General features: G+C 41.9%; 2 protein-coding genes across 10 annotated transcripts in view; both read right to left on the bottom strand.

The window, feature by feature from the left end:
- Nucleotides 1-13,885, bottom strand: part of FHDC1 (FH2 domain containing 1) — a 38,782-nt gene extending 24,897 nt beyond the window's left edge. Inside the window, exons 1-4 of one of the 2 annotated variants that reach the window (XM_064148669.1) lie at nt 13,800-13,885; nt 8,786-9,415; nt 804-865; nt 182-284 (exon numbers count right to left, since the gene is read on the bottom strand). In XM_064148669.1, the coding sequence (XP_064004739.1) occupies nt 182-284; nt 804-865; nt 8,786-9,265 (645 nt within the window). In that variant the 5' untranslated portion in view covers nt 9,266-9,415; nt 13,800-13,885. Of the gene's footprint in view, nt 1-181; nt 285-803; nt 866-8,785; nt 9,416-13,668; nt 13,756-13,799 lie in introns of those variants that run through there. The other variant, XM_064148670.1, reaches the window with a different exon arrangement.
- Nucleotides 13,886-20,461: 6,576 nt separating this feature from the next.
- Nucleotides 20,462-27,191, bottom strand: part of ARFIP1 (ADP ribosylation factor interacting protein 1) — a 40,081-nt gene continuing 33,351 nt past the window's right edge. For all 8 annotated transcript variants that reach the window (XM_064148661.1, XM_064148664.1, XM_064148666.1 and 5 more), the window contains one exon: nt 20,462-22,058. In XM_064148661.1, the coding sequence (XP_064004731.1) occupies nt 21,903-22,058 (156 nt within the window). In that variant the 3' untranslated portion in view covers nt 20,462-21,902. The remainder of the gene's footprint in view (nt 22,059-27,191) is intronic.

Below are 27,191 nucleotides of genomic sequence, written 5' to 3'. Positions count from 1 at the left end.
ATTACTGCATTGCAACCTCAATACCACATCTCAAACGAAAACCAAACTTCTGCACTCAGTGGTTTACAATCCCCTGGCCTCAGGAAGATTTTGGTATTCCTCTTTTATCGACTTTCATAATGGAACCCCAGGCAGTAGAACTCTACAAGTAAATAAGTTCCATGTGAAAAACAGTATTTACCTCCTCTGCTTCTGGTAATAATTTAAGAAATTCATGTAGCAGTTCAGAACCATAGGGATCACTTCTTCCATGATAAATATCTTCAATGATGGATTCAGCAGACCTTGAAAAAACAATTGAGCATACACATTTCTAACACTTGCAGGGTGAATAGTTAAACAAATTGAGAAAAAACATGCCTGGGCTACTTGAAGTGATTGATGCCTTTACTGAAGGGCAACATCATCACTTGACTAAAGATAGCATTGAAACAGCTTCCTTTTAAAAAATAAAGTAAAAAATCTCATCACTTTCTGTTAATTCTTTACAAAGAAAGGAAGGCAGTGCAAACCAGTTCTCATGCAGCATTACACTAGACATAAAGGCTTCCCTTATATACACCTGAAAAATCCCTTCAGCTAGTTAACAGTAGCAAACTCTAAACATTTGAAGCAGCCATAATAGCTCAAAACGAAACATATTTAGAGAGCAAATTATGAAATGCATTTAGTGTGGATAAACCTGAGCAGAACTGTAAACTCTGCAAAGAACAGAGAAAAATATACAGTGTATTCAGTGAGACCTACAAAGAATTTCACACATCTGCAGCTTGCACTAGCTGCATGGAAAAATCAAATCTTACTTTTTGAATTGTTTGAGAAATATCCCAATGTTCATACTTCTTTTTGCATCCAAAATGGAAACCTGGGAGAGAAAGCAAGAGAGATTAATCTATCACTACCTAAGAAAATATCATATGATGCACACATAATTTCTTACATTGCAATCTGTAGATATTGTTTGCAGTTGCCACCAAATTGCAGGCCAAATGAATAGACAAGAAACACTTGCTGTCAACAAAGATAATCTATTACAGAGCTAGTTTTTTACCAGAGCAATACACATCACATTCACACCTGTGTTAAGTGAAGCAAAGACACCCTTAGTAGCATTTAAATAAGAAAGAAATCACCAGAGATTCTATTTCATTACATAATTAAACATTCTTCTGGCTTATTTCATAATGATGCATCTGAAACATGTTGCATTCTGAGGTATGGGAGCACTGCATTTCAACTCCCCTGCATTTCAGAGTTTTTTACAACAAACATGAGGCTGAGCTTTCTAGGCAGGGGTCAGTATGCATTCCTGACTTAATTCATGCAAAGTAACAGCTGTGCTGATCCACAGAAAGACAGGCAAGTCCACCTTGAACCAAAACCTCAGACACGTAATGCCCAAATCCGTTTGCTTTATCTATAAGCAAACAGAAGCCCATTAACAAAACAGCAGTCTCCTCCCTCCACTCCGAATTTTAAGATGAATTTTGCAGTATCATCTTGTGAGTACAACTCTGGAGAATAAGCGGGGTGGGGGGTTGGAGGTGGTGGTGGTTTCCCTATTCCCTGTTTCATACATTTTAACATAAAAGTGGTAATTCTTCTGATGCTGCCTTTTCTTCCTGTAACAGCACACGAGTTCAAATCCGAGATGTTTGCCCTGGTTTAGTGAATCATGTCCTTAAGGTTAAAATTCTGCCACAGATACTATGGCGATAACAGCTACAAAAGTCGTAAGCTTTACAAGCACCAGAGAATTGTCTCACACCAACAGTGACACCTGACTGCTACAATAAAACAACTCAGTACACACAGATGTTGGAGATTGCTGTTGCACTCAGGTGATGTTTGAGGATTTGAAAACTGGGAAGGTGTCCTGACCTCTGTGACAGGGCACAACTCAGAAATACATATAGAAATGCAATGTTGGCCTCATCACACAACTGAGTTAGCCTGCAGCCAGCAGGTGACATTGAAAACACAGGCAGGATTAATGCGCTAGCCTCAACATAAACCCAAGAGACAGCTTCCTCATCTGCTCAAAGAGAGTGGATCAAATATTGAAATTCTCAGACATTTTTGGAGCTCCCTCTCTTGCAGAAGCAGCAAAGACTAAAAAACAGAGGAAATACCAGCGTATCAGTTTTAACTAGGGAATTCCTAGCATGAAATGTTTAAGTTTTAGCATGTGCAAAGATAAGAGGACAGACTGTGGTTTATTCCCCTTATCTTAGCGGTTGAGATGCCCCCCAGCAGATCATTTGGGGAAAGTCCTTAACATAAGACAGGTTCAACTATCTCTCCCCCTGCAATATCTAATCTTTTCCAAATGTTTTACAGCAGGGACCTCTTGCTGACCTCTCAAATTGCAGCTTCAATTTCCAATTGCTCTGCTCAATCCTAATTCTTTGATTTGTCTGCAGAAGACTAAGCCTTTAAGCTTTACCATCCTGATTTGGGTTTTGGTTTGTTACAGAGTTTGTTGGTTGGGGTTTGGTTTTTTTTTTTTTGGTGGTGTTGTTTGAGAGGGTGGGTTGTTGTTGGGATTTGTTTGGTTTGGGTTTTTTGGCTGGTTTTTTTTTGTGTGTGTGGTAGGGTTCTGGAGGTACATTTGTGTTTGTTGTCGTCCCCCTTTATTTTTAAAACATATTCACAGCTAACCTGCTGTAGATAGTATTTTCAATCACAGTCCATAACTGTTACAATAGGAGTGACCACTAGCTTGGTAAAATCTTTTGTTTCCATGGCACAAATCAGATTTAGATTTACAGTACAACCTCAGCAAAAGTAAGGATATATTTTCTTTTTAACATCTTCACTTGAAGAAAAGCAACAGATGGCAACATACACAGCTGCAGTTGTCTTACTAACACTTACTAGTTCTTAATCACTAGGACCTTATACACACACTTCCTCCTCTCCACACAACTGTATTTATTCTGATTTCTTGTTCAACTACACAGACAAAAGACGTGGCTCAGTTTCTGACCACTCTTTGCTTGATGTCCACTTCAAGATGATAAAGTATGTGTGAAAAAGCTGCCACTCCATAACTACCTTCAAAGAGTTTCTAGGTGGCAGAGTGGTAAAAATAAAAGGAGAACCTGGCAGATACTCTATAAATGCAAGTTGCTACTTTTTGCACATAAATACATTATCTACCACCTCACATTCAGCTGCATATTAAATTTGATGATGTCAGCCTTATCATCTCTTTGCAACATGTACTTTTCTTCCCCACTGTGCTTTGATTCTGTCCTTAAAAAAAAAAAGCTGTCTGCACTATGACTTCCCACCAAGCTGTTGAATTTTACCCTTTAAACATTGCTCTAGCTTTTAATAAATTCTCCTCAGTCTGCTCCTATCTTCTGTTCAAACACACCTTTGGCACTGGTGTCAACTCAGCATGTTCCAAATCTCTGTTTGCCACCTTAAGAGATTTTCAAGTGCTGTTCACCAGTAACATTCTGGGTCTTCCTGACTCAAAAACATACACTGAACATCCAAACACTGTAACCAAAGAATTAAGAGCAGACTTTCCCCGTCCTGCTGGGATTCTCCGTACCAGAGAAAACTCTCATACAGTTTCTTATGATTTACTTTAGATAAATTAAGGAGAGCTTTCCCCATTGTCATCCTCTTCAACTCCTGACAGAAAAAAAATACTAACTTTGTGTTCATCCTGCTCCGTAAACACTACAATTCTTTCAGATATTTTGCACCACCTCAACACCTGCACTTTGCCAACAAATGCAAGTGTCACTGCCTTACAAACCTGCCATCTCTCCTTCAGTAACAGCTCCATCTTTGAAACAAGGACAGCTGATTCACTTACAAATCTGCTTCTCATCACCACACTACCTGACCGAGTGTACTTCTGAGCTTTGCAGCAGGCGCAGACCAGGGAGGGTAGTAACAGTATCTGTTTGACAAATATTAATCCACTACTGAAATATTTGCTGATTTAGATGCATTAAGAAAAGGAGAAAACTAGCTGGAGTACCACAGTGAAGTTGTGATGACAGTAAGAGGAAAACTACTTCAGAACTTCGACAAACTTGCAACCAATACAAAAGATTCAGAGGAGTGTTCTGGGTGACACAGAGAGCCTCCCATCAACACTGTAGTGACTGCAGACATGCAACAGGAGTTCCTTGCCATAAGACTGTCTGTGAGGAACAGGAACACAACAAAATGGGATTTATGACAGACTACTGAAAGATAAACACTGTTATGTATTCTCTGGATAAGAAAAATGAGGTTTCACATGGTGGGATACTGTTTAGCAAACTACAGCAAGCATTCAGCAGCCTGGTGGCACAGGCTCTGTGCTGGAGGTTAAAAGGGATATAAACAACTTCCTATTTCCACTTCCACTTCACTGTACAACACAGCAGCCATCACTGCTGACTTAAATGTTTTGGCCTCTATCCTCCAAGCCGCATGCAGTGCCTGGATTGGTTAAAGGAAGGTGGACTTCCACAGTGTGACAGAGGATCATAGAATCAACCAGTTTGGAAGAGACCTCCAAGATCATCCAGGCCAACCCACCACCCAGCCCCATCCAGTCAACTAGATCATGGCACTAAGTGCCTCATCCAGGCTTTTCTTGAACACCTCCAGGGACGGTGACTCCACCACCTCCCTGGGTAGCCCATTCCAATGCCAATCACTCTCTCTGCCAACAACTTCCTCCTAACATCCAGCCTATACTTCCCCCAGCACAGTTTACTACAGGGTGATCCCACCCCACGTCATCCTTCCTTGTCTCATTCCTAGCCTGCTCTTTCCTTTTGGAAGGGACTGCTACTCATCTCATTGCCTTTCTCTGCTGTGTTAGTCCTCTGTTGGATTAACAAGTTAATTCCAATAAGGTAGAATGAGCATCTGATCCAGCACAGGAGAAAGAGAGAAGGCATGCCTAGGCAAGGGGAGAAGGGACACCCTGTTGCCCCTTCTGTCTTGCTTTTCTCTTCAGCTCACAGGTAGGGTGAGGTGCACGGTTTGACATGGTGCCTTTAAAAAAACCATACAGTTACAGGCCTCAAGAAAGTCCAAAGTGTCCAGGCGTGGACAGGGAATCACAATCTTTGGTACTTCACTCCCATAAAGCCTGCACCTCTATACAACTGGCAACAGAGTCAGTTTCTGCCTCCTCTCCTCTCCCAGCAGGGACTCCCCTATCTCCCATTTTGGTATGGGGAAGGGTGTTTGTGCCCTGATAGCAGGCTGGTATGGGGGAGTGTGTTTGTGCCCTGCCAGCAGCCTGGCCAGAGCTGCACTTCCAGCTGTGTTATTTCAGGCCCAGCGTGGAGGCGCAGTAGCAGGGCAGTATGGGGGGGCATTCAGACCTGGGGTTTGGGCCTTGCTGGAGGGAGGTCTGTAGAAGCCTTGACTTCATGGGCTTCAGCGTTAAGCCCAGACTATGGCTTCTGTGTATTCCATGTGCTTTGCACGGTAGCATTGTAGTTTATGAACAGCACTTCCATTTAGACTTCCAATAATATTCTGTATTTCTATCCAGTCCTGCTTGGAGTCTTCTTTAACTACTTTGAGGGTAGTTTAGAGCCTGTTGTGCTCCCTATTAAACTCCAACACGAGGTGAGGGACAGGAGTAGAGGAACAGTTTGATGGAGAAATCAAGATCAGCATCCGTGGCTGGCAACGAGCTGTTCTGCCTGGTCTGCTGCCAGGCTAGCTACAGCCCAGATGAGTGTATGCTGTGCCATACTGGGACACTATGGCAAGAAGGGGAAAGTAAATTGGTATATAAACTTAACTCTACACCCCTGCTTTTTCAGAGGCATAAATTACATGGAACCGCAGGATAAATTAAAGCTTTGGTCAAGAAAACACACTAATTAATCTCCTAAGGGCTTGGAGAGTGATTGTTTACAAAAAGGAAAGCATTTGTTGTAAGAGTGACTCAAGTCTCAAAAGGGACTTCTGTTATAACCATAGAATGGCCTTGGTTGGATGGGACCTCAGAGATCGTCTACTCCAACCTCTCTGTCCTGGGCAGGGATGCCTCTCAACTAGACTCAAGGAGACATGGAGTTCCTATCTCACTCTCTGCCAGTTAGTGTTCCTCCTGCTGGCCTGCCTTCTGTGAGCACTCTCCACTGAAAAACTGCCTTTTTAGCACAGAAAGGTCAGCCACTAGGTAGCTGTAACTCCTTACATGTGAACAACATGATTGTTCTAGTCCTCCAGAACTGGGATTCAATAACCTGAGTTAGGCACCTAGATTCTGCCTAAATCATCAGAAAGTGAATAATGAAAAGGACATGCAGTCCTGTAAACTCCTACACGAAGAGAGAGCTTTATCTGAAACCGATTGTGACTTCATACTGAACACTGATATCTGGAGAAGGTACAAAAGCCCTACCTCCACACCACAGCCTCTGGGGGAATGCCCTCAACACTAGCTGGAGTCACCCTTCACCACTGCCACTGAAGATACACCACTGCACCAAGAGAAACCCCACTAAGCCAGAAGAGCAGACTCTCTGGCCATGCACTTCTGTGCAGCACTTTGAGCACGCACTGGTTGTACAGACTTGGAGCTAAGCAATACTTGAATTTACACAGTTCAAGTTTACTTGAAATTTTGTGGTTGACCTACTAAGGTGACCTACCTCAGATTAATTCCATTATTTAGGTTTTAAATGAAATGTTTCAGTGCTAGACCATAAAACACTATGTAAAATTCATTGTGTTTTACACAAAAGGAATAGAGGTACAGAAACACAAAATGTCTTGTCCACCTTTTGCTGCCAGGATGGTGATGCATCCAGGAACAGAACTACAACTTCCTCACCCCTAACAAGCTCTCCACAAGGACAACACAGGTTAAGGCAAGTCAGCAGCAGCCGACAGCACCAACGGAAATTACTAACATGCCTGTGCCTCCAATCTCAACACTTGCTGAATGATGCCTGTAGTAACATCAAGCACATGAGCTGTTGCATATCTGCGCTTCCGCACTTCCAATAACACATAGTTCTTCAGGATTATCTCCTTCCTAAGCAGCTAGTATGGCAAAGTCCACTAATTGACAAGGAATTGCTCATCAGTGTCTGACACTGCTGTGTCACATTTGACAAAGCTTAGCAACAGATCTGAACATTTTGTCACTTTAGTAGCATAACTAAAAGGCAAGTCCTCCTGCCTCACTGCCTGCCACCTGCAGAGGCACCGTGGGAGCCTTGAACCGCGGTGAAAAGGTATCATGCAACAGAGATGCCCTGTAACACTCTATCAGCTCCAGATGGATGTACCGAAACATTAACTTGTAGCAAGGCAGGCTTTTGTTTTCTTAAGAAACCCTTGTTTGGCAGGTCTGTAATTTTAATCTCTAATATGCTCTTAACCCCTCCAGGATGTCCCGAGTTCCAAGCTGTACATGAAAACACATGAGTGCTGTAGCACACCGAGGTTTTCTCCATGCCTGCTACTGAACACTAGGGATCATGCTCAGTTTCTGAAGCTTATTATAGTTTTCCTAGAACTAGATCTTCACTACATAGCAGTTCTGAAAGGAGGAGCTTCTAAGGAAACACAGGAGGCCAGAGTTGTGTACATGTGTATGCAGTACAGGAAGTCTACTCATTGCAATCCTGATTTGAAGGTGAACATAGCCTGAAAATAACGCGGAGGTTAATGACTACATCTGAGGATGGTCCTAATTACTCCTTCCCGATGTCAGGCTTCAGAGTCTGCAATACACATACCTCTTTTAAACACCGTGTTTTTGCCTATGTACAACATGCACACTATCAGTACATTGGTTTCACACCTTGCCCCTGCCAACCTTATTTTGACATCTCCTGAATCCAGTAGGATAACGTCAACTTCATGTCCTTGTTTTCTCACCAAAAACTGATACAACATTGTATCTCTTGACTCCATGTCCTCTGTTTACTAGCTAAGATGTATGCAGCCACACACCAGTCATTAAATCTGCATTTCAGCCCTCCAATTACTTCAAAGAAAGATCACTTGAGACAATTCAATTTAGGCTTCACAAAGAGCCTGTCTATAAATCAGGATTAGGAACTAGAAAAGCTACTTATCAGTTCACCAGAGGGTGTTTGAACCTGGAAGTGCTTGCTATTTACTTTCTCACTACAACAACAAAAATCAGTAACAATTTTCAGACCTTCTTGGAAGTTTATTTTAGCATCCAGAAAAAGCCAGGTAGATAAAATGAAGCTTTCATTAGCAGGAAAGCAAAATTTATAAAAGCAGAAGCATTTAAATTATCTCAGTTCTCTTAATTTCAATTTCTCTTAATCAGTATATTACTATTTATTTCCTTGCTGTCATACTAGTACATCCCTTCTCGGTATCTCTAGGACATCGAGGGTAAGCACAACATTAATGTTTGCATTAGGTTTCTCTTCCCTCCCACCTGGTACATGTTCACATTTTGCTTGCAAAAAAAGACGTAGTGGAGCAGCTGAGAACAATGAAAACTAAAGAGCTATCCAACAAGAGCAAAAAGAGATGCCTTCATCTCTTACTGCATATTTGTATTTATTTTAACATGTCATCAAATCACTGCACTTACCAAGTTAAAATGATAACACACTGCTAGCTCTTTGAAAAATACACGTGTCCACTGAAACAAAAAGTTTATCCTCCCTGCTGTTCCCCTATACTTCAAATCAAGATAAATTTGCCTAAAGGATGAAGCATGACAGAGAAAGAGATGAAGGCAAATCAGAATTCACGTCAATTCTTACAGCATTACATAAAACAGAGGTTTTACTGCAGTTCTTACCTCCTCTTTAGTCTCTTTAAATGAAGACTTTAAAGATCGACTTCGGAGGTCCTGGGGCTTGGTTTCTTCCTGCTGCCCAAAAAGTTCCTCAATAGTCTTTGTATCAATCTGATACTGTGATCTTGCAGCAATTGTCCAGATGTTGTTTTTACCACGGACTTGTTCTTCAGGGATAGTTTTCCAAAAAAAGCTCCGTATTCGTTTTTTTTTGCCATGGCTGTCATGCCCATTTATTAGCTGTGGTGGCAGAGGTATGCTTGGCCCAGGCAATGGAGGAGGAGGGGGTGGTGGGGGTGGCATCCCTGGGGGAGGCGGTGGGGCTGGGGGTGCCCCTGTGAGGGGACATGGCAGAGGGGGTGGTGGTGCTTCAGGCTGAGCAAGCTGCGATGCTGTCGTATCCTCATTCATTAATCCCGTTGCAACTGGAATAGCCCCATTTTCTTTGTCATTGACCAAGGAGAGACAATTCATAACATGCATTTTACGGTCTCTCCGAAGAGGAGAGTGTTAGTTCCTTAGATCAGGTTGAAACATTGAATAGCAAGTGCAGCAGCAACTGATACCATGCTCTCTCAGACTCTAGTCTGCCAGCAGAGGCAACACGAGAGGGGACTGTACCATCTTCGCAACCTACAACAAAGAGCAATAGAGAGACTCAGGTCAGAGAGACAGGGTATTGTCCCTTGCACTGAAAAGACACTAAAATTAAGGTATATCAAGTTTTTAATCCAGAGATGCAATTCAGCAAACCAAAAGTCTTTCCCAGGCTAATTGCACAAAACTTATCCACACCATGATTTGAAACGGCTCTAGATACATGGACTTCAAGAACATACACAGAAATAATGGTTCCCCTTAAATCATCCACAGTGCATATCAAACCCACCTATTGCAGTTCGGTGCAATTTTGTGAGAGAATATATTTACCTCAAATTAGTAAAACAAGAATTATTCCACTTCTAATCTTAAGGGTTTATTTTAAAGGTGATTACACACAGTTGGAAAATATAAGTGCTAACTCTGGTGGTGGATTAACTGGATCACACAGACCCTGTGTGAATCCTTTTAATTCATGGGTTAAGTCCAAGCTGCGTTAAAATAATGAACAATATGTCAAGGATTTAACAATATAGTCTACTGTACTGCTCTTTTGCCTTAATGTTTTTCTCACAATTGTCAGTAAGGGGAAAACAGTGTGTAGTCCCTAAACTCTCTGTGTTCACTGAGCATAAACTTACAGTATTTAGTTGCACTTCGTAATTACTGGTCAAGTTACACCACTTCCCAAAATGCACTAAGGAAACAAAGACTATGGTGTGATGAAGCTGCCCCGTGTAATTTGCTTCAGTGTCTAGGTCAACATAGCTGGTTCAAAAAGTGGAGACAGAAAGGACACAGGAGCAGCCTGGAACAGTAACCCACACACCCTGAACACTGTACATGCACAAAGCTTTAAATATTTAGGGAAGCCTTTACATCTAGATTACCTCATGAAGCAGCTTAACAGGAATGGCTATAGTTTTGAGGTATCTTTCTTATGTGGTCACCAATTAAATGAAGATGCCAAAACCAACAGCAAATCTTCAAGTAAGAATATGACTTCTGCAAAAAGCACTGTTTTGACAAACCGGATCTACTAGAACAGATTTACTTCATAGAGAATTTCATGGAAACTTGTAAATTATCTCAAAAAACCCTCAGAAACTAGCAGAAAAATCAGAGATACTACTCAATACAGATTTAGGTAGAAGAAAGACAGAGTCTGAACAAAAAATCAGTCATGGGAAACCTCAACAGAAAAAGCTGAAGTAATAAACTGGCACAGGAACAATATCAAATCAGAAATTTGGCACTGATTTAGTTGTACGCCTCTTCAGCAGGGTTCACATAGAGCTAATAGCAACCCAGATCAATTTGACATTGAATAGTAGTGATGAAAAACCTTTACTGTTTTTGCCAGAGATCCATCATTAAGAGTGTACACGAACAAACAGACACAAGTCACAAAAAAAAGCCTTAGGGCAAATTCTCTCTTGATCTGCAAGGACTCAGCCACTCACAGCTTTGGAGTCAATGGAAACTGACAAAATATCCACTCTACCTTTTCTTCTCAAAAGCTTGCACAGATAACAACGAACTCATTTTCCCTGATTCTGATTTTCTAACCTTCTACCTTACATCATCAAGGTATTTGCAAGAGCAGAAAACACCTACAAAAACTTCTGTGAGGGTTAAGTCATGGTAATGATGGAAAATATTTTAATGGCAGGTTAAAAAAGGGAAGAACTACAAAGAAAGTGGATCAGGATAGTGAGTTTCAAATTTAAGTCAGCATCAATACCCATTTGCTATTACAGAGCTCTGTCTGTTCATGTGTCTCCTACCAAGCTCATGATCATAGAGGCAGAGAGGCATAAAAAAAGCAGGTGTGAGGTGGTGGAAAAAGATTAACCAGTCAAAGCAATTAAGTGTTGCATTAATTTAAAGAAATATTCAACTAGGAAAAAAAAAATGTTTTCCTTCCCACCACTTATTTAAAGATGAAAAATGTATTAGTTACTCTTCCATAATCATGAAGCAGTATTCAACAGTTATTACTTTCTAACTTGGGTTCCCACAGAGTTCTAAAAAAGAAGAAAAAAAAGGAGACAGACAGACTGACCAAACGACAGTGCCTCTAGGCAATGTGCAAGAATCTAATTTTGAAATTTCCAATAAATTTAGATGCTTTAAGAAAAACGGGATCAAATCCTAGTGAAACAAAGTTGCAGGTGATGAATCATCAGAGTCCCAGTGCTAACACACAGGAGCAGAAAACGACTGATCTCGATCCTGAGGCTGCTGAGCTAGACAAGGGACACTCCTAGTGAAAGGGGTGGAAAACGTAAGGGGAAGAAAACATCCCAGCCTAGATGTAAAGATAGATCAATAGATAGAACAGGAAAAACTGTTTTCAAGCCAGCCAGCCTTGTACTGCTTTAGATGAGGCAACCGTCACCTAGAACCAGGAAAAAGGAAGAATCAGCAGCTGGAAGGAGGGCACGAAAGGAAAGGCACAGCATAAAGGCTGGCATTCAGCTTTGTCTTCTGACAGATAAGCAAGTTGCAGGTGACAGAGGTCACCTGCTTGGAAGAGAACAGCAGTCTCAAGTTACCAGATACCAGGAGACTGGTCAAAATCCCCTTCCTCTCAAAGGAGGTGAGATGTTCCCATTGCCCCCACCATTACCGTGGGTGGGAGAGAGGGGAAGCTGGCAGCCAGGACAGGCCCTGGGCTACTCGCTGGTACGTGCAGGTGCCTTCCAGCAGTATGTACAGCGAAAGAAGATGGGGAACAACACAGCTGTTTCAACTGCAAACTACAACTTGCCAAGATGCACCGGGACTAAGATGCATTAACGAAACCCAAGCAAAATGTTAACTCTAAACACTTCTCAGAGAACTAAAGGGAAAAAAAAAGAGACACAAGAACAAACATTTAAAGATGCCTCAATTACACTTCATTATTGCATGTTTGTTATCTAAAATATCCCTAGACATGCAAGAGCTCTAAAGTAACATCTTCACTGCACGTTTTAACTGTGTCCATATTTGGCATAAAATAGTCTATTTCGTTGTCTCCTGTACTGTTTTTGCCAACCTAACCTAACTTGGAGATGTATTTCAAAGGCAGAGAGTGGGGACAACTTTCTCTCCAGGTAAGATGACCAACACTCTAAAGTAATTTGTTTCTTACAAAAAAAAAAAAGGCAGTTGCCACCAAGACAGACATACACTATATTTGCATACACAAATTAACAGGTGAAATATATGGTGTGCTGAAGGGTATTTCATAATTCAGACTGCAAGATATTACTCCCTTTAACCTACACCTTATGTTCTCTGCTGCCCACATTTCTATGCCAGGCCTCCTCCAAATTCTCATGAGAACAACACCGATCCTGACACCAAAGTCCAACCACACTATTTGGCTGTCTGGGTCTCCACAACTGCCATACAAAAAGGTAAAAGGTGCAACTAGTTGCGAACTGCAGATGAAGGCACTGCTAGCACTGCCTCAGATAACCAGCCGCTGATCTTGTCAAACCTCATGGGTTACAAAGGAGACGCAGCCTGCGCTATCACAGCAACTTAAGCGTTTAACCACTTATCCATCCAACAACTTCCCCGGCACCACTGCCCGGCCAGACTACCTGGGAGGGAAGCCCAGGTGGTTTCAGCCCGCAGCGGGATGGGCAGAAGCCAGAGGGGTGCCCTGCGAGGCAGGGACCTGACGATTTTATCACGATGCTCGACTACAGCTATTTTTTTGCTTGGTCTCCCAGTCGCTGCACTCACTTCGCCGCCGGGCAGGGGACGCCAGGAGCGCAGCCCACAGCCTTACCGCCGCCGCTCTTGCCTGGAGAGCGATCCTGACCTGGAGAGGCCCTTCAACCGATGCTGCAGGCCACGAGGGAACACCGACTGCTTTTCGAGGGGAAAGAGCATGGGACGGATACTGTCCCGGTGGCTAAACTGGGCTCAGGGTGCAGCCGCGATCCCGGGCAGGCACCTCACTCCCGCCGCTCCCTCGCGTCCCGCCCAAGCCGCCGGGCTCGGCCCCGCCCGCAGGGGGCGCCCTTGCACCGGCCACTCGTCGGCAGGAGCTGCGCGACCACCCCTCGCAGGACCACGGACGGGAACCACCGGCAGCGGCCCTGACGGAAGGAGCAGGCAATCTCCGCGGCAGCCCCCACCCCACAGCACACGCCTGCCGTGCAAAAGGAGCGGACGAAAAGATAAACGAAACAGCGAGGGACACCGAACCACAGCGTCCCGCGGGGAGAGAAGCCCTTTTCCCCAGAGATACCCTCCCTCTCCAAGGTGAATGAAGAAGGACTCACGCAGGCAGCGACCCCCCGCACTCCCCAGCTGCGTGTCCCCGGCAACGCAGAGCCCCCAGCCAGACAGGGGGAGACTCGCGCGGAGCCCCTGCCGCGTCCCTCCGCTGCCGCCGCTCGCTGTCGCCACTCACCTCCACCGCTCACCTCCGCGCCCGCGGGAGCACGCGGCGCCGCGCGCAGCAGAGCCCGCTACCGCCACCTCCTCCCATCGCGCCGCGGCCGCGCCGCCGGAGCGGGCGGGGGCGGGGCTGCGCGCTTGCGCGACGCGGGCGGGGCCGCGGCAGGTGACGGCAGTTACGGTGGCGGTCTGCGAGAGCGCAGCAGGCTTCACTCACGGGGTAGCGGCGCTCCGGCCTCTTCCAGCCCCGGCCGATGTTACCGAAAGGGGAGGGGACCGGCTCCCCAGCGCAGGGTGCTGCCGCCGCGGGGGGCAGAGGAGTGTCTCCGTGGCGTCTGCGCTGGGTGTCGGTCGAGAGAAGCTCCCATGGGTACCTAAGCGTACCAGGTGCTCTCACGGACATGCCGGCAACTATTTCTATGAGAGCAAGGCAGCGGTAGTGCGAGCCACGCTCCAGCGTAGGAGGAACATGGTCGACCAGTCGCTCCAGGCGGGTATCCCCTTTTCCATCCCAATCCCCACCGCCTCCTCCCCCGGCCGTACCTGCTGGGTCAGCTGAGCAAGCCTGGGGGAGCAGGCCGGCAAGAGCAGGCCAGCACACCTTCGGAGCCCCTGGTGACAGTGTCTTCAAAGCAGACAGTGTAAGAGAACTCCAGACAAGTTTAAGAGGTGATAACAGCCCTGGGTTATGTCGTGCATGCAGCGCACATGACTTGTGGACACCTACAAGCCAAAGTATCTTCCAGAGACGATTCAGCAAACAACACTGTTCTGAAAGATTTTGCCAAAACAAAAGCATTTTTTGCAAAAAGAGGAAAGGTGATGAACTTCAGTCACAAATAAATAATCAGCTCTAAGGAACAAACACAACCTCCTCCACCTCAACACTGCTTTTTACAAGAGGTCAATGCTGAGGCAAAATCAGAAACTCTTCCCTGAGAAAGAAGGGGGAGAAAAAATTTGCCTTCAGCCTTGCACAGTGATCCACCAGAGTTTAAACTAAGTATATCAGAGAGAAAATAACACCTTAGCACGGCCAGAGGTCGGCAGGCAGGAGCAGGAGGACTGAAATGTGTCTCAGCTCGATGTGGAGTGCCTAACCTGCTCTGCTGCCTCTGCCCGGGGTTCAGGAGGCAGGAACCGGAGGAAGAGCAGAAGGCCAGGCAGTGTCTTCTGGCCCCAGACCTGGAGCTCACGCTCATGGTCACCGAGGTTACACCATCCCAGCTTACAGTTCTGCAGTCAAAAATCTGCCCGACTGGTCTGGCAACAGTTTGAGTCATTCAACTAAAAGGAAAAAAAAAAAGGAAAAAAGAGGAAATTTTAAAAGGAATGCAGTGCCAGAGTCTGGCCATTTATACTCAAAATTCACTGAGTGAAAATGGTCCAGCTGCAGTAAATGGCAATTCATCTCATGCCACACATCTCCACTTGGCAGGGTTAGCAGCAGCTGGGGAGGACATGCTCAGCTTTGAGCCAGCACAGACATTCCTCGAGAGTGTCAGGTCACTTCTGAGGTCGTCAGCGAGGAAGCGCGTTGCCGCTTGGACTGTAGCTGCTTGTGTTGGAACCAAAGAAACACTGCTTGCCAGTCATGACCACAAATGTTCCCTCAAAAAGACGGAAAGAGCAAGCCAAACAAGGGACTTGCATAATGGCATTGTATTAAAAAAATGAAAATAAACCAAAACCCAAACGGGAGGAGAAGACCTTGGGAGCTAGTCCGGATGTGAAGCTAAACTCTTCACTTCTCTTCAGCCGGTGTGGGGTTTTTTTTCTTTTTTTTTTTTTTGTTTGTTTGTTTTATTTTTTTACATCCATCAGAACTTTTCCAAAACACAATGTTAGCAAATTAAGGTTAGGTTGCCAGCTGATTTCCACCCTGCTAAAACTGTGAATGCTCAGCAGAGAGATTTTGCCCACATGGCTGAAATAAATCCGAGTTGCAAACAACTGAAAACAGGTCTTTACAGTAGGAAGTATTAAGCAACTGTAATCAAAGCAGCTCCACCTATAATAAGCAACAATGCACCTCCCTAGGACAGATAGCATTTAGATAGTTTGGTATACTATAAAAACAAATCCTGTTGTGAATTTCTTAATATTTCTAGTTAATGAAATGGTCAAGATAGTTTTCACAATGGTTTCTTTTAAGGCATATTTTTTTTTTATAAGAGGAAAAGAAGTATTTTGTAAACTCTGCTTTTCCTTAGAGCACAAAAAGCTTCTAAGGCTATAAACTGAACATGAATCTGATGACTGAACAGATGTAATGGGAACTAAGCGTTTTATACCATCTGAACAAAACTTATCTTCATTACAGGCACTTTTTCCTAGTGTTCAGACAAAGGCAGGAGGGAGTTAACTGTGACACTCCAGTCACACTAAAACCCAAGCTTTACTTGGTTTCAAAATGAAGTGCTATGGTAGTTAACCTCTCAAAACAAATCCCTGCAACTAATTACCACTATCACATAAACCTAGCATGATGCATACGCATATGTAAGAAAGGCAAATCAAGACCGGACAGGCAAAACCAGCTTTTAGCATTAACTCTTAAGTGCTTGAATTTATAGCCTTCAGTATTCTTTAAAAGGCAGCAAAGTTTGTAACTATTTTTAATTAGCACAGTAGGACATACCATCTGTTCAATACCATTTACTAGGAGCACAGTGAGGATGGCTGAACTGCTCCCGACTAAACCAATGGATTTTTGATGGCATAAACAGTAACAACAGGGCAAAACCAAACTAAGAGTTTGTTTCAGGTTTACTCTGTTCCATATCTGATCTCTGTACTTAATTAAGAAATGTTATCATACAGCCACACTGGTACCCACCTCAGTTCTACTAACCAATGATGCAAGGGAGCTCTCAAAAGATACTGTTGATCTCTTGTATGCTTCTCCTAGAATATCAAGTATTTTCATTCTTCTAGTAGCTGTTATTTTGAAAATGGGCTCTCCTAAAAAGATCAGTGTATTTGCTCTGAAAACAAAAGCTTTTTTAGCCTACAGCAATTATTAAATGTTGAATGTGCATTTTGATGAGCTTAAGTACTCCAGGGTATGCTACCAATAGGAGACAGCACAGAATTGTTCACAGAATCACAAATGGTTTGGGTTGGAACGGGCCTTAAAGATCATCTAATTTCAACCCCCCTGTCAGGGGAGTCCAACCCCTGCCAAGGCAAGTTCTCCTACAGGTCACATGGGAAACACATCCAGTTGGGCCTTGTATGTCTTCGGAGATGGAGACTCCAGCTTCTCTCTGGGCAGCCTGCTCCAGTGGCTCCATCACCCTTAAAGGAGTTCCTCCTCCCATTTAGATGAAACTTTTTATGTACAAGTTTGTGCCTGTTACCCCTTGTCCTGTCACTGGCCACCACTACAGAAAGACTGGTCTCATCCTCCTGACACTCACCTTTTAAACAGTGATCAGCAATCACTCTGGCTTCTTACTGATGGAGAGCATTCAAGTCTTTTGCTAAAAGCAAGACCAATACAATAACATCAATTCTTGATTTAACATCAACTTTTCAGTAGTGGGACCTTGTCATGACTCTTAAGAGCTGCTTCAGTGAAGTAGAACAAGTGCAGAATTGCCAGGTTGGAAGGGACCTCAAGGATCATCTTGTGCAACCTTTCTAGGTAACAGTGTAGTTGAAATGAGCTGGCCCTCAAAACACATCAGCCCCTTACTCTCCATCATTAACTGAAATACTGGAAACACAGCCTGAAATCTGAACTGAATTCACTGCTTCTGTGGTCTTCTTGTGGTTGTCCTCATATTGCTTTTGCCTGAGCACTTGAGATGTCAAACAGCTCTCTACCCTCACATTTCAGGTACTCCCCTCTCTAGTTGCCCCTCTGTTGATTCTGTGATACCAGTTATTGTTGGAGCTGTAGAAGTGAAGATTTAAGAAATAAAGGGGGGGTGGGTGGGAATGGGTTTCATGGTACATTTTGGTTGCTGTCTTTGCCTTCTTAAAATTTTGTAGAAAGGCAGATTTAGTGTAAAAATAATGCTTTTGTGCTGGCACTCAGCCATAAGAAACAACAAATATGCAAACCACAGATTTGTGCTTTTACGTCTAAGGCCATGGCTCTGCAAGATTCATACCCTGCTCCTCTACATTTTAGTATTGTACTGAATCACCAACCCTGAAAGTGTTTAACGGTTGTTTGGATGTGGTGCTTGTGGATATGGTTTAGGGGTGAACCTTGTAGTGTAGGGTTATAGTTTGGACTTGGTGATCCCGAGTCTTTTCCAACCTGAAATGTTTCTGCAATTTTTTGATTGGGACTCTGAAGAAACAGCAACACATTGCTTCTCCTTTCCACTGTTTTCCCATCCATTTATGCAGGCACAAGCTATCCAACTTGCTATACTTATGTCACAAGGTAAGCTACTTCCTGAATTCACTTCTAACTATTGCCACAATGACAAAAATTATCAACACACCCCAGTCTATCTGTCTACCTGATTTCCATAAGACTAACAGAAATTAAGAGAATGGACCTTGGAGAAAACAGGTGCAGTGATGTGAACAGGACTGCTGTCACAGACACATAACTGTGCTTCCCATGCCATAGCACCAAACAACCTGAAAGAACAAAAAGATGTCAAAGAGCCACTACCAAGAACAGAGAAAAACCATACACCAAGTAACAGTCAACTCTGCAGATCTTCTCATTAAAACAAACAAACCTGAGGAAAAAAACCAAAACCAAACCTCCAAAAAACAGCAACAAAACCCCCCACATTTTTTTTAATTTGATGCAACTTAGTTGACAGTAGTTGGGTAAGTTTGGGGTGGAAGCAACCACAAAACATGAAAAAACCCATCAATGACTAATTAAAAAATATCTGTGCCTAGTACAGCCCCCACATCAAGCACATAGTATGAAAAAGATAACCAGGCTAAAAATCAACAGAAAAACCAAAACAAACCCAACTCTAAAGATAATTGCAGATGAGGAATGCTGAATGATTATAATACCTTATTATTCTTGTAACATCACAACAAGGAACAAGAACAGATAAGCAGAAAATACAAACGGACTATGCCCCCCATTCAGTTCAACACAGAGTTGAGGAAAACTTTCAGCTTTCCTTTTATATTACTTTGATCATTTTTTGAAGCAGAGACAGAACTGAGATAAAGTTGCTGGGAAAACCAGTTGACAGAAGATGGAGATCAAGCTGTTTAATGATATTGGCATGTTACTGTACTCTACTTGCATAGACTTCTCTTTAAATATAACTATACATTTTATAACTAGAAAGGTTCTTTGTAAGGGCTTGGCAAAACACAAAGTACACTGAAGAACATTTTCAGAGCAAAAGAGCATTCATGCAAACAAAATATCAAGAGCTACAAGTTTCAAATAAGCCAGGAGTGCAGATTACTTAGTGTAGTCACTGAAAAATGGAACAGCTTCCTGGCTGTCTGGTGGAAACAGCTACAACAGGATTATCTGAAACAACATGAACCGCTTTAAATTCTTCTGCCTGAGAAACCTCACACAACACTGGAAGGACTAATGTGATAACTTGTAATAGCGATGAAATCTTTAACAGGCAAGACTCTGCCAGGTGGGTATGGCCCCTCTTCACACACAAAAAATCCACCCTGCCAACTGTCTACCTAGACAAATGCCAGCATTACAATCATAAGACACAGCTTTTTAAAAGTCAGAAGGCCTAAGAACCATAATTACTTCCCACTAGAAACTTCCAACATGTCTTCCTTGTAGGATTTTCAGAAAGAAAAGTTTCTAAATTTGGTTAAAGAGCTGACTTATATTCTAAGATGTGAGCTTGAATTATTTTGTAAGCACATTTAAAGAGGCAAAGAAAGCTAAGAGTTCAATATCCTGTCAGTCAGCTGAATGCAGAACCCTCCTCACTGAGACAATTAATTAGAACCAAGCAGTTAGAATCAATGAAAACAAAATTTGTTTTGGATAGCAAAATGGAAGTAATTCTTCCTTCTCCAGTACTAAATGCCACACAGATTTCAGCGAGTCATTTCAGGGGTTCAACCTTTTCTTCCACGTGAAGAGGACTCCAGCAGTTTTAAGCCATTGCAAAAATGTGCGAGTCACACATGGGTCATTCCTGTACATGGCAATTTCAGATTCAAGTTCACACTCTTACTGTTTCTGACAGATCGGCTCTATCTGGGCAGCAACTGTTCTCAGCAGAAGACACATGACTCTCAGATAAAAAAATCAATAGCACACATTCCATATGTGTCCTTTTCCTCTTGTGTTTTGAAAGCTGACATTTGAGCTGCAGTCAGTAGATTTCCATTATTTATCCCTGTTATAACACTGCTCAACTGTGCAGTTATAAAGCTAACTTTTTGCACCATCATACCACACACATGGCAAGAGTCAGCGACGGTGGAAGTCAATGACTTAAGAGTTGTAATGAAATTTCCTCTAAAAGTTTAAGAATTACCTATACTGAAAGATTTCTTTCACTATGAGTTTACATTCACGCTGAACTTACACACTATTAAATCGTCCCAAAACAAAATAGCCTCTGCATTACCACACAGCACTGCTTCTGCAGAAATACTTGGTCAGGAGAGGCAACTCAGAAAAACACGACTGAGCATTCACCATAGAAGCTGAGTTCTACTCTGAACCATCACAAGCCAAGGAAGTTGGACTGCAAACACCTTTAATACGAATACAAAATTCACGTAAGATATACATTCTGGGGAACGTAAATTAACTACAAGAGATTCTGACAGAACAAGAACAAAGAAGGCTTTGTCAGGCCAAGAATTTAATGAGGAATGATTAAAAAGTTTCCTTTAGAGTTACATTACAGTTGTGTTAAGCACTGAAAACTTTAAGAATGTCAGCTGAAAGGCATTCAAACATACAGTACATAAATCATACAATCCACACTGTTGTAAATAACATATATCTGAAGAATTTAATTTTACTGAAGAGAACACAAAGCAACATAACATGTGCAAATGAGGATGCAAATATATTGAATTTTAAATGTCTATGATAAAACAGACACAGAATTTTACATTTAAAGACTACAGGATTGATGTAGAAATTAAAAAACTATCCTCCATGTTACTCCCATTACTTAACTATGTTTTTCAATTAAAAAGAAACCCCATACTGGCCTGTTTCCCCCTCTCAAAATCATACCTGTCCATGAAGGTTAACTAAAGCTTTAACTTGCTCTAAGTGTACAATGAAACCTCATTTATACAGTCTCCTTCCCCTTGGTGGAAATTGACAAACCATTACGTGAAAGGATTTTTGGATTATGTACACAGGAGAAAATATTATCTTATAAAAAGGCACATACTTGTGATTTAAGGCTAGTACGGTATTTGTTTCATCGAGAAAGTAAAATTTGAAATGCAATTAGTACATTGCATGGTTGGCCTCACTGAGCAACCATTTGGTGCAAAGGAAAAACGTGTGCTTCGAAGCCTCAGACTGACAGTGATTCTTGCTTTAGTGTTTTTTTTTCTTTGTTTGAACCTATGATGGAAAGGTACATCTTTTAAAAAGGCATTTACTGCAATTCCACTAGTTAATGAGCCAACTGCTACTGTTGCCTTACATGCAGATATTGCATATAGGCCATATATTAATCTGCAAAATACTCTTCTCATTCTCTCCTTTTTAAAAGTAATATGAAAATTCCTAAAGATGTTTTTATATTCACCTATAAAATGTCAGATGTTGGTACAAATCACGCAAACCTTCGTTTGCAAGTATTTTGACTAGCCACCAAAATGACCAGAAATCATAATTATCATTTGTCAGTGCAAATGTTTAAGTTTTGTTTCCCCTCCCTCCCCACCATCCCCACCCTGGTTACAGAAATAATCACCAACTTTTACATACAAAAGGAGTGCTTTGTATTTGAAATGACAGAAATTGTTTGGTTACCTTAAAGTCACCCATTTTCCCACCAAATTCAGCTTTACAATATTATAAAATTGGGGGGGGGGGGGGAAATTAGTTAAAGCTTTCTGTGCAAGAATCACTACAACAGTCCTTCAACCCCAACCTTGAATTATCATCAGATTGAAAGATTTCAGATTAAAATTGGGTCTTCTTATCTGATTACTGTTCTTCAAGCCAGGATGGGGCATCTGCTCCAGGAGTTTTCAATTTGATGTGGAACTCTTTAAGAGTCTGTTCAAGCTGCTTTTGATTCCCGGAGAAGTATGCTGCAATGGCGTTGTGGAACAGAACAAGCTGATTGTGCAATACCTTAACCTGCAGGCAAAAGAAGAGACAAATTAAGAGGAGGAAGCAGATATTAACATCATAGGGCAGTTATTGAAAAAGAAAAGGTGCATTTGAGAGACTCTGATTTTATATACGTTTTATTAAATAAAACTGTGGGGGTTTAACAAAACCAAACAATTCTTTAACATGGCAGTGATTTACAGTTCTCATAAAGTATGACTAACAGTCAGTACCCACTTGGTATGCACAGACCAAAAGCAATTCACTAAACAGCATAATGTTCACAAATGTCACACACTTGACTACAAGTACTTGATTCACTGTAATTAGATGCCAAACCTCTTTTTAAGACACCTACTTGTAGGCCAAATGGACTTACCTGAAAGTATGTGACAAACGCATAACCTAAATATACGTTTATTTGTGCACCCCACCCTCCTTGCAGTTCTCCAGCTCTCATACACCTAAGTCAAAGAAAACTAATGTTCTCTTCCCAGCAGTATTTCTTGTCCATCTCCTGTAACTCAAGATTATTTACAGCACTTGGTCAGTATCTCGACTACAACATTTATGCAAGTCATGGAATGCACAAATCATATAATTAATCCTAACTTGTGGAGGAGATCACAAGAGCAGGTGGAAAGCATGACTGGTTTTCTCTACCCGTCTAAGTCTATGATGACATGCTATAGCACTGATGAAGTTAAATGAGTGTTACATTTCCATCCACCAGTAAAGTTCAGGTTGTGAATAAGCATCAGCAGTGCGCTGAAAAGTCATCTGTCCAGCTCCTCCTGCAGTCAAAACTTGTCTTTTTTGTTCTTGAGTGCATTCTTGGCCCAACACAATCTTTCTTGTGTTAGAGCTCAAATCCAAATCCCTAAGGGGGTGGTCTTGTGCCTGTTGGCCGACTGAACGCAAAGGGAGGATGTGGTAGGTAGCAGATTAAACTTTCTCTAGTCAAATTTGGCACAGTGCCTTATCTTTCAGCACAATTCACAAGGAACAGTCTACTCCTGTCATGCCAGGAAGCAAAACAGTCTTTAGGCCAGGTTTGGTCTGTGCCTACCAATAGGCCATGCTTGTTTTAACAGGTTATTTGCCTAACATGCTTTTCTGAAACATGTGGTACTTGGTATGAAAACACTTAAATAGCCTTCACTCAAGAAAAGATCTCAAGCTAAAAAATGCCAACATATAATAGACACTAGAAAACTGAAACATTTTACACTATCATACAGAAATGTAGTATACTTTTAAAATAAAATACTGTAAGAAAAAAAGGGCTGAGCATGTGTCTGGGTGCAAGTTTCAGCACTGATACCTGAAGCTTCTCTTGAGTGTACAACTTTTTTGCTGAATAGTGTAATTTCATGAATAAGTTTTGCCCATAAACTGACAACTGCACAGATCTTAGTATCCTACCTAAGTGATAACCTCTGTTTGTTGATCCAAATTTTGGTCACAGTTGCTCTGACAATTTGAAAACTAGCATCCCTGTGTTTTCCTCCCTAGTAATTTGGAACAATTTAACTAAATACATGTTAAAAGAATGGGCTTTTTGCTCCACCAAGAAAACCCACAAGAGGTATGTATGATTAGAAAGGAGTTCACTGTGCACATCATATCTGAAGACTTTTTTTTGACTTACAATAGACATCACAGAATTAAATGGTTTAAGATTTAGGAGATACAGAATTTAGTTAACTATACTTGTTTACCAAACATAGTTCAGGTTTTCTGAATCATAAAAGAGTTGCTTTCAGCATACACTCTAATAATGTTCATCTCTCATATACCATGTTAAACAAGTAGAAAATGTCAAAATAACACGAAGGCTTACCCAGTAAAAGTGCCTGCGCACTCAGTCTCCTAGGATATCGAAATGCTACAAGAGTTTTCATTCATACTAATTATAGGAGCTCAAGAAGGTAGTTAACCCACTATTCCTAGCCCAAACCGATCAATTTGAGACCTAATGTGGTACTTTGTTAGGCTAGCTTTTAACACAAAGCTTCTGCAAACTGCCCTGAAGTTTTCTGCCAATTCTGTAAATTCAGTCAGGCCTAGGCTCAAGTATATGTGCATACAAATGCAGAAGCAGGGACTGATTGTGTAGCAGCAGATTATTTGGAATGAAAGCAAAACAGGTTTCCCTTAGATGGAGTTTTTTTTGAACCACCAGAGCTATATGAAGTTCTGTCCCCAAGTCAGATCACTGTGGTGTAAGTTTTATGATTGTCATTGACCTGGTTGAAGAGGTTCATGGTGTTACAGCTTCCCTTTCAGAAGCAGACTGCTAAGTAAATCCCAGAAGTAATGGTGGAATTTTTCTATCCATAGCTAAATTCAAGTCATTTTAAGACTCAACATTTAGGAAAAGGCCACTTAAACTGTCTTCACAGAGTACAAAGAAGCTGTACTATGAAGCAGCAGCCAGTTAAGAGAAAAAAAGCTGTAACATCTCTAATCACTTGATATCCACCGCAAAAACATCTGCAATCACAGCTAAGAACAAGACAAGTATTCACTTAGAGACAATTTCAAACCCAATCAGTTTTCTCATTGAAGAATTTCAGCCTTACCCACTCCTCTATCCAGCCACTGACTCTTACTTCCACACTGTTTAACCTTAGCTCTCTGTTGGCAGAACTCTTGTGCAGTTACGTAGTCAGCTGAATCAGGGCACAGATCTAGACTAAAACTGACCAGACAACAACCTATCTGTGTTAATGTGAACTGGTTCCACAATCCAATTCTCTGCACAGCTGCAAAACCACTTCTGTAAACACAAATGAGAAGGAAATGTGAGAGTAGAGGCATAGAGGATGAAGGGATCACCTTTCTCCAGACTACAGTGCTAAAAGCCAACATTTGAGCACTAAGCTGTAGTGTCTATTGCAAAAAAGGAGCATTTGAAGATCTGCCTTTCTATCAAAGCATGTTCCTAAAATACAGGTCTCAACATATGACCAGCATGCCCATCAGGAGCCATCATATTTTACAGTTGAACATAATTTCAAATCACTGTTCCTTGTTACTTAGCTAGATACACCTTTTTGTTCCTAATTCCAAAGAGTACGCATTCCATAACATACGTGACAAACTTCAAGTCTCAAACCAAAACTAAGTTTTGTGGATAACCACAAAAAACAGACATGTCCTAAACAGAAGACTTAACTTGCATATACAGAAGAATTTATGGGTTGGATTTGAGTTTTCACATTTCCTCTGGATGCTCCTAACATTTACTTTAATTTTAAATGCTGTCCTCTTCCTCCCACCTCCCTTCAGACACCATTTTCTGTGGCAGAGTAAGCACATATTTGTTTACATCCTCCTCATTCAGACTGTTTCAGCCATCAATGACCAAAGCCTACCCTCATTTCAATCTTTCTGTCAGTTGCTACCTTCCCACAACTACCGCAACCCTTCCCTCTCGCTATCTCGATTTGCGGTTATTTGGTTATCTGGGTTTCCATTACATTTCATATTGCTTTCGTTTGTAGCAGCAGGCATTTAAACATCAAACATAATGCACACAAGTGCATTCACTTTCTTTCAATACACAGAATTCTATTTGCTACTTCTCAAATGCACACACGACTAACAGTTTTTCCTTTCTCTCTGACTGCAGCTACTCTTATTAATCAATGTCACAAATTCCTACAGAATTCTGCCAGCTGAGGATACCACCAGTACAACTCGGCAGTAACACCAGAAAAAAAACAAACAGAAAACAACCAAACAACATCAGTTCTAATTTCAAGATCAAATGCTATGATCAATGTGAATACCAATCTTGCGTATCCTGGTTTTACACACAGAAAACTGCAATCCTAACTTTATTGTAATGCAGTTCTCTGAACCTCGGGGGGACTTCAAATTGAACTATTAATGCGAACCCAGGAGAAAAGGCACAAGGAGACTGCGACCATGTAAGACCTTTTCCCCCCACAACACAGGGTCAGTTAGATGATGGCTGTTCAGTGGTGACATCTGCAGCAACACAGAACAATTAGAGCCCACCAACCAGTTAAACTGGCTTTATAGTTCCTTTGCAGTGACAGCTTGAACCACCTCCCAGTTCTCCCTGCTCTCCTTGTATCTCACGCTTAACCAAATATGGGACAAAACTTCTGAGTGAGAACATAACTGACTGCATCCAGTGCAGATATATTTACAAAAGCTTATCCAGGATTCTGTTCTAACCAAAATATGTTGGGTTTTTTTTTAATATTGGTTAGACTGTAAAACCATTTTTGGGAGGTAATAATGAACTGATTAATCTAATCTAAAATTAACCCTTGAATTGCTTAATTGTTTTGCAGCAGCCAGGCTTCATTACACAATTCCATTTCCAACACAAGTGATAACAACTAAGGTTGAGACCATGCAGCCTGTATCAATCTATACAAGACTTGAAGCCTTAAAGGTTTACAGTCTACAAGAGAGAAATACAGCTACTGCATTATTTTCTTAACTAAAATGGCTTCTCTAATTAGCCTTAGAGCAAATACTAATTCACATAACAATATATATTAATAAAGCTGATGATCAGGGATTTCCAAGTTCTGGTAAACCTTAACATGAGTCTGGCAAGGCCATACCTTGATACAGCTGCTCAAATACTAACCCTCATTTGCCTTCTATGTGATAAGCCTTCAACAACACAAGCTTTCTAAAACCAGCTACAAAAAAACACTTATAACAATTCCTCCCTGGAACTACTGTTACATCTTAATATCAAAATCATCCTTCCATTTGAGAGTTCAGCGTCATATATGGTCTTTAGTTTAAGCCATCTCCTAAACAGTACACCCACAGCTGAAGCAGCTGAGTTACACAAACTCATACACTTGTGTTCTTCCTCCTTTCATCCTTCTCCTTCACACACATGCTGCATTTGCAGATGTTTAAATGACTATGGATCACAACAACTGCTATCAAATACTTTTGTGACAAGTAGAACATCCAAGATTACTAAATCTTAACTAGCTCCTGTACTTAGTGATCCTATATTTCCTTCAATTGACTTAAGAGCAGTCATATACACTACATATGCAGCTAAAAATTAGATGTTTATAATGATTTCATAGTAGTCTGGCAAATCAATTGCACATTCCAGTACCTTAATACTAGCTGCAGGAGAAGTATGAG

Source organism: Pogoniulus pusillus, chromosome 9 (assembly GCF_015220805.1).
Source record: "Pogoniulus pusillus isolate bPogPus1 chromosome 9, bPogPus1.pri, whole genome shotgun sequence".
In the NCBI taxonomy this organism is placed as follows: domain Eukaryota; kingdom Metazoa; phylum Chordata; class Aves; order Piciformes; family Lybiidae; genus Pogoniulus; species Pogoniulus pusillus.
The sequence above is the reverse complement of the archived record's forward strand: the minus strand, read 5'-3'. Positions and strand labels throughout refer to the sequence as shown.